General features: G+C 42.7%; 1 protein-coding gene across 1 annotated transcript; it reads left to right on the top strand.

The window, feature by feature from the left end:
• The first annotated feature begins 898 nt into the window (after positions 1-898).
• On the top strand, positions 899-1918 carry LOC124136490 (cell wall protein DAN4-like). Its single transcript, XM_046502412.1, has one exon. The coding sequence runs from the start codon at positions 899-901 to the stop codon at positions 1916-1918; it is 1020 nt and encodes a 339-aa protein (XP_046358368.1).
• Positions 1919-13722: the final 11804 nt, after the last annotated feature.

Here is a 13722-nt window from a genome sequence, read left to right as displayed (position 1 = left end):
GAAGGTAAAGTTTGAATGTGGCCAATCACAGGATCGCTTGGGGTGTGATTGATCAGCAGAGGGCTGGACAAAGAATGTAGTTGAGCTTGGGTTGTGATTGATCACTGAGGCCTTGACTTAGAATGATGGGATAAAAACAAACACACACCTCTGTTGAATAAAGTTCAACAGAAACAAAACTTGAAATAGATTTATTTACAAAAAGACTAAAATACAAATATATACACCTGCTACACTATCACCATCACCACCACCAGTAATTTAAATGGTACCATCCCCATCACCACCACCACCACCACTAGTGAGCTCCATGCTGCCATCCCCATCACCGGCAGCTATAGTGAGTTCCATGCTGCCATCCCCATCACCATCACCACTAGTGAGTTCCATGGTGCCATCACCATCACCACCACCAGAAGTCAGTTCCATGGTGCCATCCCCATCACCACCACCACTAGTGAGTTCCATGGTGCCATCCCCATCACCACTACCACTAGTGAGTTCCATGGTGCCATCCCCATCACCATCACCACTAGTGAGTTCCATGGTGCCATCCCCATCACCACTACCACTAGTGAGTTCCATGGTGCCATCCCCATCACCATCACCACTAGTGAGTTCCATGGTGCCATCACCATCACCATCACCACCACCACTAGTGAGTTCCATGGTGCCATCACCATCACCACCACTAGTGAGTTCTATGCTGCCATCACCATCACCATCACCACTAATGAATGTCATGGTGTCACCCCCTCACCAGCACCACCACCACTAGTAAGTTCCATGGTGCCATCGCCATCACCACCACCACTAGTGAGTTCCATGGTGCCATCACCATCACCACCACCACTAGTGAGTTCCATGGGGCCATCACCATCACCACCACCACTAGTGAATGTCATGGTGTCATCCCATCACCAGCACCACCACCACTAGTAAGTTCCATGGTGCCATCGCCATCACCACCACCACTAGTGAGTTCCATGGTGCCATCACCATCACCACCACCACTAGTGAGTTCCATGGTGCCATCACCATCACCACCACAACTAGTGAGTTCCATGGTGCCATCGCCATCACCACCACCACCACTAGTGAGCTCCATGGTGCCATCACCATCACCACCACCACTAGTGAGTTCCATGGCTCCATCCCTATAACCACCACCACTAGTGAGTTCCATGGTGCCATCGCCATCACCACCACCACTAGTGAGTTCCATGGTGCCATCACCATTACCACCACCATTAGTGAATGTCATGGTGCCATCCCCATCACCACCACCAGTAGCGAGCTCCATGGTGCCATCACCATCACCACTAGTGAATGTCATGGTGCCATCCCCATCATCATAACCACTATTGAGTTCCATGCTGCCATCCCATCACCACCACCACTAGTGAGTTCCATTGTAGCCATCACCATTACCACCACCACTAGTGAGTTCAATGGTGCCATCCGCATCACCACCACCACTAGTGAGATCCACGGTGCCATCACCATCACCACCACCACCACTAGTGAGTTCCATATTGCCATCACCATCACCATCACCACCAGTGAGTTCCATGGTGCCATCCGCATCACCACCACCACTAGTGAGTTCAATGGTGCCATCCGCATCACCAACACAACTAGTGAGTTCCATATTGCCATCACCATCACCATCACCACTAGTGAGTTCCATGGTGCCATCCCCATCACCATTACCACTAGTGAGATCCACGGTGCCATCACCATCACCACCACCACTAGTGAGTTCCATATTGCCATCACCATCACCATCACAACTAGTGAGTTCCATGGTGCCACCCCCATCACCACTACCACTAGTGAGTTCCATGGTGCCATCACCATCACCACCACCACTAGTGAGTTCCATGGTGCCATCCCCATCACCACTACCACTAGTTAGATCCATGGTGCCACCCCCATCACCACCACCACTCGTGAGTTCCATGGTGCCATCACCATCACCATCACCAGAAGTGAGTTCCATGGTGCCATCACCATCACCACCACACTAGTGAGTTCTATGGTACCATCACTATCACCACCACCACTAGTGAGTTCCATGGTGCCATCACCATCACCACCACCAGTAGTGAGCTCCATGGTGCCATTACCATCACCATCACCACTAGTGAGTTCCATGGTGCCATCACCATCACCACCACCACTAGTGAATGTCATGGTGTCATCCCCATCACCACCACCACTAGTGAGTTCCATGGTGCCATCACCATCACCACCACCAGTAGTGAGCTCCATGGTGCCATCACCATCACCACCACCACTAGTGAGTTCCATGGTGCCATCACCATCACCATCACCATCACCACCACCACCACCACCACCACTAGTAAGTTCCATAGTGCCATCACCAGCACCACCACCACTAGTGAGATCCATGGTGCCATCCCCATCACCACCACCACTAGTGAGTTCCATGGTGCCATCACCATCACCATCACCACCACCACCACCACTAGTGAGTTCCATAGTGCCATCACTATCACCACCACCACTAGTGAGATCCATGGTGCCATCACCATCACCACCGCCACTAGTGAGTTCCATGGTGCCATCACCATCACCACCACCACTAGTGAGTTCCATGGTGCCATCACCATCACCATCACCACTAGTGAGTCCCATGATGCCATCACCATCACCACAACCACTAGTGAGATCCATGGTGCCATCCCCATCACCACCACCACTAGTGAGCTCCATGGTGCCATCACCATCACCACCACCACTAGTGAGTTCCATATTGCCATCACCATCACCACCACCACTAGTGAGTTCCATATTGCCATCACTATCACCACCACCACTAGTGAGATCCATGGTGCCATCCCCATCACCACCACCACTAGTGAGCTCCATGGTGCCATCACCATCACCACCACCACCAGTGAGTTCCATATTGCCATCACTATCACCACCACCACTAGTGAGTTCCATGGTGCCATCACCATCACCACCACCAGTAGTGAGTTCCATGGTGCCATTACCATCACCATCACCACTAGTGAGTTCCATGGTGCCATCACCATCACCACCACCACTAGTGAGTTCCATGGTGCCATCACTATCACCATCACCACCACCACCACCACTAGTGAGTTCCATAGTGCCATCACTATCACCACCACCACTAGTGAGATCCATGGTGCCATCACGATCACCACCACCACCATCACCAGGGCCGATAGATGCTACTACCTCCTCTGAAAATGTTACCATTTACAAAACATTGGTAAGTAAAATGCCACGCGAAAGAAAGTATACACTTCACTCAGCTCATTATTGTGTTCTGTGAAACTGTGATGCTCTGGTGAGGGACCGATTCATATGATGCATGTAGGGACTGGTCACGTGACCCGTTTTGGAAACAATACCATGTGTTATATAAAGCTCTTAAAAATGTGCATTCGACAGCACCACTGGGATATATCAAAACTACAAAAAAATGACTTCAGCCATTTGAAGTTTTGAAAAAAAAGAAAAAGTTAGGAGTTGTTTCACTGTCTATTAGTAACCCCTTATACTTCAAGACCAATGGCGAAAAGCCCTCATAATTTGCGGAGAGAGCAGACCCTGGGCAGTAATCTCAATGGAGACAAAGAAATGCCAGAGGGGAAAATGGTACAAAGTGTTAAGACAGAATGAAAACAAAAAACGTCCACGCGCATACATTTAACGTGTGCACAGAACGTTTCCCCAAGCTACAAATACATACATTTGAAATCCTTAGGGTATTACCTTTGTGACTGCGTACTAAAAACTAGTACTTGGGCCTATTTCAAGGGATTCATCTGGGTAATTCCGATACGACCCTTATTCCAAAGATCTTTGTTGTAACCGCCGAGTGTCCTAGGGATATATACACCTCGTCAAAAGCATCGCACCACCAAATGTGAAGAGTAATTGCAAGTACATTTTCAAAGTAGTGATTTTCAAATGGTACACTGTAAAATGGTAACAACGTCAACTGCCCAATCTTGTGGGTGCGTTTATCCGGGCCGTATGCGCAGCTAAGAGGTTTATAAAGAGAAAGTCATGCTTGATGACAGTAGGTTCATGTGTCTTTACTGCTATTAATTTTGAATGAAAGTTCTACTAATTTGAAAGGTTGTCTTTGAAAAGATTGCAACTGAATGCCTAAGCATAAAAATGGCAAATCATTGGAATTCACCAAACCGGCATGTGATGTCGGGTTATTGTCTTCGTGTTGAACATCAATCATCGTCTCATTGGAAAACACACATTGACTGGACATGCTGAGATCAGGGCGTCCACGGAAGACCAGTGCAAGAGAGGACAGGCTTTTGGTATGCCAGGCGAAACAGCTGACAAGTTCAACTTGCACAGTTCTTCTTCACTACTGGCATACCCACAATAGAGTGCCCCTTAGCACCAACACACGTCCACTGAATGTAGAGGGATTTAATACCAGAAGGCCAATACAACGTCCACTCCTCTCACCCCAACACACACGGGACCGTTTAGCCTGTTGTCCGAATCGCGCACACTGGAACTTGGGGTCATGGAGGAGGATTCATTTGTCTGATGCTGTTTATTGCTCCACACTGGTGATAGGACTTCTGTCTTGGGGCAAAGAGGAACATCTTATCTTCAGCGCAACACCCAGGAAACAGTGGCATGTGGTGGCGGCTCAGTGATGGTCTGGGTTGTTGCACCTTGGATTATAAACTTGATTTCGTCACAGTTCAGGGGACATTAAATAGACAAAGGAACCAAGATACGATATTGGACGGTTTTGTTGTGCCTCATTTTGATGCACCATGCACTTGCCATACGCCCTGTCCTCATGGTCGACAATGCCTGGCCCTAACGAGCACGAACAGTTACTGACCATCTCCAACACAAGGCCATTGAGACTCTGTATTCTCGGAGCCCAGATTTGAATCCAATCTATGGGATCTGTTTGGACGTAGAGGTTAGAGACAGGGACCCTCAAGTACAGAAGCTCCAAACATTGACCCAGGGATCGTACCAGGAATGACAACACATCCCTCAGTTGATCAGCCGTCTGATTTCGAGGATGAGGAAACGTCTTGCGGATGTGATCCGTGTACGGGGTGGCTACACCAGATATTGACTTACACTATTGATCATTTAACTGCGACATGGGTAGATCGTTACCCAGACACGTACGCGTTTATCTGTCCATCTCATTCCTGACAGTTACAGTCCTCCCCAATTACAGTCCTTGTAGTCAAAATAATAAACACTTTCGATTGCTTTGGTTTCACTTCCCAGCTTCTTCTTACCCATCTCTATTTATTCTAGTCGAAGGTTCAGCATGTTTGCTTTTTTGGTAATTGATATTTCATTTCTAAGTCCTTGATGGAGATAAGACCTGACACTCAGGGAAGTGCCTGGCCCAAGTAAGCAAAGATATACAGGAAATGTTAAAAACACAAGCAAGGTTATTAAATGAGTTTCAGAAGCTATTGCCATCCATGTTGGCTTGTTCATCAAGTGCGGTTAAAATTATGCTGTCTTTCAGAACCACGATAAGATTAGAATAATGTTATTTCTCTCATTTGGACTTAAATAATCATACATATTGTTCCTTGAGTAAAGGTAGACATGTCGGTGGTCCCAGCAACAAATAACTGGGTTCAAGGATATGGTACATGTAGCTGTAAACATTCAGCAAGGAGGCAGATGTGCACATTTATAGTTTTCCTCAAAATGATTAATTCCGAAATACAGCAGCTCGCTATCATATTGTTCATCCATACACTGGCACCTTTATCTGTTGTGTCTATTCAAAAACGGTTTCCATTAATCTTGATTAAAATTTATCTCCGTTTTTGTAGCTCAAGGAGAAAGTGCCGCTTGACGCACAGATAGTGTTTTATCTGTCTATATGCTTCTCCTTGTTAACGTGTCTCGGTTTGAGGCCGACGTAGTCAATCTGAGCGCATCCACGCTGTCATCAACACACATCAAGTCGTGTTGTTGGAGATAGCTATGGACGGCGGAACAAGAGTACAGCTACATTCATAACAGGATCAGGAATGTAGCAATATCATGGTGCCAGCGTTAACGAGACTGAGATGTGGAGAACCCTGGTTATAGAGTATGTATGAAATGTAGTGATATAATGTGATCTGGTTATAGAGGTTGCAGGAGATATAGTCACATAACGTGCCCTGGTTATAGAGGCTGTAGGAGATATAGTCACATAACGTGTCCTGGTTATAGAGGTTGTAGGAGATATAGTCACATAACGTGCCCTGGTTATAGAGGTTGTAGGAGATATAGTCACATAACGTGCCCTGGTTATAGAGGTTGTAGGAGATATAGTTACATAACGTTCCCTGGTTATAGAGGTTGTAGGAGATATAGTCACATAACGTGTCCCGGTTATAGAGGTTGTACGGAGATATAGTCACATAACGTGCCATGGTTATAGAGGTTGTAGGAGATATAGTCACATAACGTGCCCTGGTTATAGAGGTTGTAGGAGATGTAGTGACATAACGTGTCCTGGTTATAGAGGTTGTAGGAGATATAGTCACATAACGTGTCCTGGTTATAGAGGTTGTAGGGAGATATAGTCACATAACGTGTCCTGGTTATAGAGGTTGTAGGAGATATAGTCACATAACGTGCCATGGTTATAGAGGTTGTAGGAGATATAGTCACATAACGTGCCCTGGTTATAGAGGTTGTAGGAGATGTAGTGACATAACGTATCCTGGTTATAGAGGTTGTAGGAGATATAGTCACATAACGTGCCCTGGTTATAGAGGCTGTAGGAGAGTTTTCCGATGTTTTAGGTTTTCGAATGATAAAAGACCAGAAACTCAAAGATTGTGTTGGTTTAAATTACATGGAATTAAATTAAGAATTTGAATATTTTCCAATTAACAACTGCTCAAATGCGCCATAGCCATGATTGATCTAGGCAAAGGCTCCCTTGAAGAGACAGGTTTTGAGTGTCTTTTTAAAGTTTGTCAGATTCATCTACATTATTACATTCATTTTGGTTCCTCTTTTATCTTCAATCCAGTTTTCCAGTTCATTTCACATTGAAGGTGTTTTAGTGTATCTCTTTCTCCTTTGCGTCATGAACACAGGATATTTTCAACCTATCCCATTTTATAAAAAAACGTCGTAGTCGTATATGTAGTCGACAGAAATCTATGAAGAACATTGAAACAATCTGAACTTTGTGCTTTGTGCTCTAGAGGGTGTATATTGATGCTCAATGGCAAAAGTTTTTGTGACGTTCCATTCCATCAGACATTGTTCTTTCCATGTTACCGTATACCATACACAGCAGTACACCTGTTTGACAGATCATCTTTCTGTTTTGTTACCATTCCATCAGACATTGTTCTCTCCATGTTACCTAACTCCATTTACAGCAGTACAACTGTTTGACCGATCATCTTTCTGTTTGTTTCTCACAAGAACGTTTGCCTTTGAGTATAATCTTATCGAGTTAATTCTCTCCCACATTCACTACAGAACCAAGTTCCATTTGGTTTCTGTTTACAAAATGGAGTATATAATAAATAGAGAATACTGCACTCATTCTCATTAGATGGTATCTTACGAGAATGAGTGTGGTACTTTTTTTATTACCCACGTTAAATGTATATTGAAGTGTAAATACGTAACAACTTTCGTTTGTTGACAGACCAAACTGAAACAGGTTGCAAAATATGGTTGCGCATGAATATTGATATATGCCGAAATATGGGCAATGTTGACATTTCTATGCATACGCATTAACAACATGCGCCTGCAGTGTGTTTGCAAATAACAGCACCGACGCTGAAGATCCTTTGGGAAGAATTCCTTCAGGTAATGGTAATTCAAGCGCCATTTTGTTAGTACGAAGGAAACCTATAAGAAAATTGAAAAATTCACATTAGCGCCGCGCTTTGAATATCGGACCAACAGTCGATCACTCGCACTGTCGGGATTCCGTCTGTACATTCAAAATGATTCGGTTTTCTTGATCCTCACTGTATCAGCTGAATCATGTCCGTACCATTTTGGAAGAGGGTAATCAGAGTGTTCGCCAAAGACATTCGTGTTAACTGATCTACCCTATACTGAAGACATGAAAATCAACAAACTCAAGTCTGCTTGCATGTCAGTGACAGCTTCGAACGAAGGGCAGGGTCACCACCGGAATAAGAAAAGACAACCGTTTTACGCTGGAGATAGGGAATGTTATTGTTCACATTTGGGATATTTTCGGCCACATAATCAGATATCAGGCACATTTCTACGGAGTTTTCGAATGATTTGTATCGGAAATGTTACTTTGAGTGATCTGATCGTGCAGTCGTGAACAAACAACTCCCGAAACAGTGCCTCAAAATACGCTTCGAAGGGGACACTGATGGTACAACCGGATCATCCAAAGTAAGTCTAGATATCTCTCCACATAGTTTAAACTGACTCCATTTCACCACGCTTATCCTTTTACGTTAAATCAAATTGAAAGTTGCGAAAGTGGTTGGGTGCGTCACGCTCATGGGGACCGTCTATTGATCGGTAGTCGTACATTGTAAATGAATATAGCTCGATTATATATTGTCTGTAAAAGCTGTATGCATAACTTATATAGAATGCAAACCGAATTTGATGCGTGTGACATCTTTTTTGGTTTAATAAGGTGTTTGTAAATATGTCTCTCTCTCTCATGAGATTGCTTCATTTCTGCCTTGTAGTCGCAAAATAAATGACGTCTCGCGATTTCTTATGAATGAAAAAAGTAGTCCCGGTGTGACAGAGGTCACGGTTTTCCAATCAAAACGAGTGAAACAATGTCAACCTTATACGACACACGTGTGACGTACGGATTTAGTATCTTACCACCTGCATCTTCACCATGTGGGTAATAAACACCTCTACACTCCTTCCGTCTCCCGATAAAATTACGCAAGTGGAATGGAATACAGGATATATCTGTTTTGGATAGTTTAAAGGTAATTTCTTAATATAGGAAGTTGGTAGTGCATTAATACACATTTGAAAAAGTTTGTTTTGAATTATAAAAGTTGTCCATTTATGTCTACACAGTCATGTATATAAACAAGGCAAAATGCAGGCTCACTAATACCCTCGACCTTGACTCCCAACGTATTTCTAAATACCAAACATGAAGAAAGCAATATTTCTCAGAAAATCCACTTATCGAAATCAAACTTTGCACTGCACCTATCCTTTCCTGGTATAGAAACTGTACCGCCAATTGGAAAATACTTCATGAAGCAGTTATCAATTATAGGTAACACAAAGGTTGAAGTTAAAACAATTCCAAGTTCAAAACATGTAAAAATACATATTTTCTTAGAACATATTAAAATCATACTTTGCACTGCACCACTTCTATTAGTCATTGTCATCGTTTACAAGAAATAGCTCAGAAAAGCATGGGGACACAATAACTGACTATTAATCGGATTACCTTCAAACTTGGTACAATTCATCCAGAAGGAGGAGTGTCGATGTGGTTTGGTTTGGGGTCAAATCTGTCAAAGGTCACGGCTGGTGAGTTTATACAACATGTCTATCGATCTTTATTTACCTGTCTATATCTAAACTGACGGGCAAACAAAAGAAAGTACGCATCTCAGTTGATTTTATCATGTGCTTGTTTTTCAATTTCACGTTTCTCCAGTTGCAGACATAGTATCCCAAAAAATGAATAGTACTCAAAGAATACCACTGTATGATTTAATTTTTTTTTTAAATATTATTATCAAAACTGCTGCTTTGTATGACATATTGGCCCTCTTATCTGTGAAAATGAATTGATTTACGTTTGTTGGCACAAATGAATAGCACTTTAAACATGGTAGGGGTCATGTAGGTGTATATTGTATTTCTTACCCAAGTCTTCAATAAACCCACTTTTATTTACTTCAGAGCAATGGAAAAGAGTTCTACGCGCATTTAGGCTGGATGCAATGCTGAAGGTCGGGGCCACGTTTCACAAAGTAGCCTTAGCACTACAGTTATCATAAGTCTATTTCAACGACATGACGATAAGGTTACCCTAACACTCAGTCTGGTCTGTGAAACGAGGCGATTGTACCCATAGTATCAACTTTTCCCCTCGATTCCAGCCTATGCACGTACCAACACCGGCCGCCCATATGCAACTGTTTAGGAGATGAATGTAACTGAGGTTTTAAATGAAAATCACAGTGTGCAACACTTTGCGTCAAATGCTGACCTGGTGTGACATTTCCACAGATTCAGCTTATTGAAATTCAGCATTATATCGCAGGCCATGTCTGAATTAATTTGATGGTACATCAAAATATAATATTTTAAGAGTGTTTTCACAAACATTTTCCGCTTATATTTGAAGTTATTAACGTTTAAAAATTGCTACCGACTGATGTCTGTAAAGTAGTGACGTTCATTGATACTTTCGTGCGCCAATAAATCCGAGACAAAACTTAACGTACTTTAATACCTCTGATTACAGTCAACTGACCAATCAGAATCGAGTATCTACTACAGTCATGGTAGAGGTTATTGTTGAAAGGGTGGTAATCCCAAATCACCTAATCAATCTACCCTCGTGGGTAATAAAGCAGAATGATTTAACAAGGGAAAAGTTAGCAAAGCTTACATACCCGGCCTGCAGCTTTCGCTAGCAACCAAATACATATATTGAGAACCAATATGTTCTAAGTTGTTGGTGCATTCGGTATGAATGCGTAATGATGGGCAAACTGAATGAAAAGTATGGAATTTATAAACCTAGAGCTTTTGACTGTACATAAATGGCAGATGCAGTCAACGCTTTTCCACTGTAATGTCAAAGATTTTGGATGTTTGGGCTTGCAAGTGTTATAAACCAATTTCAATTTCTTCTTGGGTTGTGTGTCTAAATGTTTCTTGACAAATACCAAATGATGTTTGAGTTCTGCTCTTGATATGTTTACATTTCAGAAATTCTTAATAGCAAACAGCACAGTTCTACAAATTGGCTGACATAAACTTGTGGGCAAAAGAAACGCCACCAAATAAATAATGGTCGTCTGTTTTCAACACATTTGCCAAACAGCAAGAAAATAGTTGGGAACACATAGCTGGAATGCAACTTACCTATTCCCTGTGAACATGTACGCGCTTCACGTGATTTGTGAGAAAAGTGAATATAATCACTAAAAAATGCAAAATGTGCACAAAGTTACCCGTATGAAATCTAGCTTAAAACATGAGCAGGATTGTACTCTCTCATCACATGAAACCGTGTAAAACAACGAACATGCCTCGACAAGCCGCAGAGCAGTTGGACAGAGCCATCGGTATGTTGCGGGTGTGATCGAATACTGCACAGTAAACCCAGCATGATTAACGTGTCTGCAGAACTTTTAAGTACACGACTTTCTGTAAAATTCATGTACAATAAAACAAAAAAGGCAAATCAGGTTTTACTGTGTAACTTTACCATGTCAGTGTGTCCGTCCCTTCAAGCTTATCGTGGTGTATCATCCTAGTTACACCACGTGTGTGTCTGCTGTGTCGAAGCAGGTCAGTGATTGACTGGTTTTAGCCACAACCTTCATCGCTAGATTTCAATAGAAAGCAGCGAGACACATATCTAACCAATCTATAGAAATGTGTAAAAGCAGGACTAAGCTGTCTTATGATAGTGGTATAACTATCATGGTAGATCATCAGTTATTACGTGAACTCAGACTGAAACCCCCTAAAGACATGGTACAAATGAGTTTCCCCTCCAATACTAGAGGTTTGCCCAGATAGAGCACGGTTTGTGGGCATGTTGTTGAGTGACAGGTGGAGGCGAAGTTTCAGTTCAAAGGGACAGTTCAAACAGATTTGAAACATGACCTTAGACTCTCACTGCAGCATTGCACCCTATCCTCACTGTGTGTAGAACTGTTCTTCACCGCGATACCGAGACCCCTGGGCGGGATCGAACTCCGGGCCTCTTGGTCCACGGTCTGAAGCGCTATCACGGCCCGAAGTAGCGAAGAAGAATGAGTGCAGGAGGTATAAGTGACGTTTAATTATGGACATGTTTTCAGTGCTGAATTGTAAGACGTTTGCAGGTCATGATTAGACTTCACAGTTATTATTATAGGTTCATTTAGGTTTAGGTATTTCTTCAAGTTTGAGATACGGTGGAAATATCGAGCAGTAGTTTTCCATTTAAATCCGGGAAAACTGAAGCGATCATCTTGCACACTCACTGAACAGATTTTGCTTTCTTCCGAGGAGGAGGAGGCATTAGATGGGAAGGAAACCCATTTACATGCGCACTGGATCATAACATTTCCAACGTGTCCTCTTCTAACTCAAGTCTATACTCCCGATTGCTTTCCCGAAATCAATGGGCAATAATATGCCTAGTATATCCATACAATCAATATTGTGTATTCGATCAGAGAATAATCGTGTACATTTACCAATGTATTTTGATCTTCATTTGTGATAGAATGTATGTTTCTTCTAATTTTATTTGCAAGTGCACTTGATTTAGTTCAAGGGCCGTCACGTTTGATATTATGGGGGACTAGGATTTGTTTAAAAAATGCATTTGTCCCCAGGTTGTGAAAATGTGTTCTCGTTGTATGTCTTGAAGTGCTGTTAAAATAATCCGTGTCAAACAAAAGCTTCAGGCCATAACAACAACCCTAAATGTGTGGCCCCTTATACTTATACCAGTAAACGAGGAAACTACAAGCGTAGATCGGTACAACAACAAATGACATATAACATATCATGACTATATACGGTTTGGAACATGCTATATACCGTTTAGATTTTTTTAACTCCTCCTTTCCTGAACCTCTTCCGCCATGGCAGGGGGTGCTGTGCTCCAGGGAAACAGTTAGTCATGCCCGTGGGACAGTTACCTGGTGACAGGGATAAGAGGTATAAAGCCACTTGAATGCAGACACTTCCCCACTGACTCCAAGGCCCCCACACCCATGCTACCTACACCAGCAGACGGGATTAACCCCACAATAAGCCCATTGTTGAGGGTGATCTCGCCGGACACCTGTCACTCCGTTTTTCAATACAGTAGTCAAACCAACAATTGCCACTCTACATTTCTGCTGGTATGTGCATCGTGGTCATGTCTCTCTATTTGTAATGTATACGGTATGCGTGTGTTAATCTGTATGACAGTCAATGTATAACCATGTATATAGCGAACAGTTTCATTGCTTATATCAAATGGCTACACTATATATATATATATATATATGTGTGTGTGTGTGTGTGTGTGTGTGTGTGTGTGTGTGTGTGTGTGTGTGTGTGTGTGTGTGTGTGTGTGTGTGTGTGTGTGTGTGTGTGTGTGTGTGTGTGAAACTGTTACACGGTTTAGATATAGAACTGCTACATTGTATGTGTCGAACTGCTATTGTAACACTGTATACATCGAATTACTTTACTATTTATATCAAAATGCGAATGCGACACACTGTATATATCGAACTGTATCATACTGTTTATATCGAACTGCTACTTTAACAATGTATGTATCGAACTGCTACACTGTATATATCGAATTACTGCACTGGGCAGATCGCTTTGCATTCATTGATATATCAAAAAATATGATCAATTTGTTAAGTACGAGTCGTAAAATCGTTATGCATAAAATAAAACAGGGTCACAGAAGACACAGGCATCTCATTCCTGCTTTCACTCCTACAACCA

Source organism: Haliotis rufescens, unplaced genomic scaffold, assembly GCF_023055435.1.
Source record: "Haliotis rufescens isolate VD_foot unplaced genomic scaffold, xgHalRufe1.0.p SCAF_1, whole genome shotgun sequence".
Taxonomy (NCBI): domain Eukaryota; kingdom Metazoa; phylum Mollusca; class Gastropoda; order Lepetellida; family Haliotidae; genus Haliotis; species Haliotis rufescens.
The sequence above is the reverse complement of the archived record's forward strand: the minus strand, read 5'-3'. Positions and strand labels throughout refer to the sequence as shown.

Bases quoted from the DNA above. Each gene is read 5' to 3' on its own strand.
- LOC124136490 (XM_046502412.1), top strand. From the start codon at position 899: ATGTCATGGTGTCATCCCATCACCAGCACCACCACCACTAGTAAGTTC.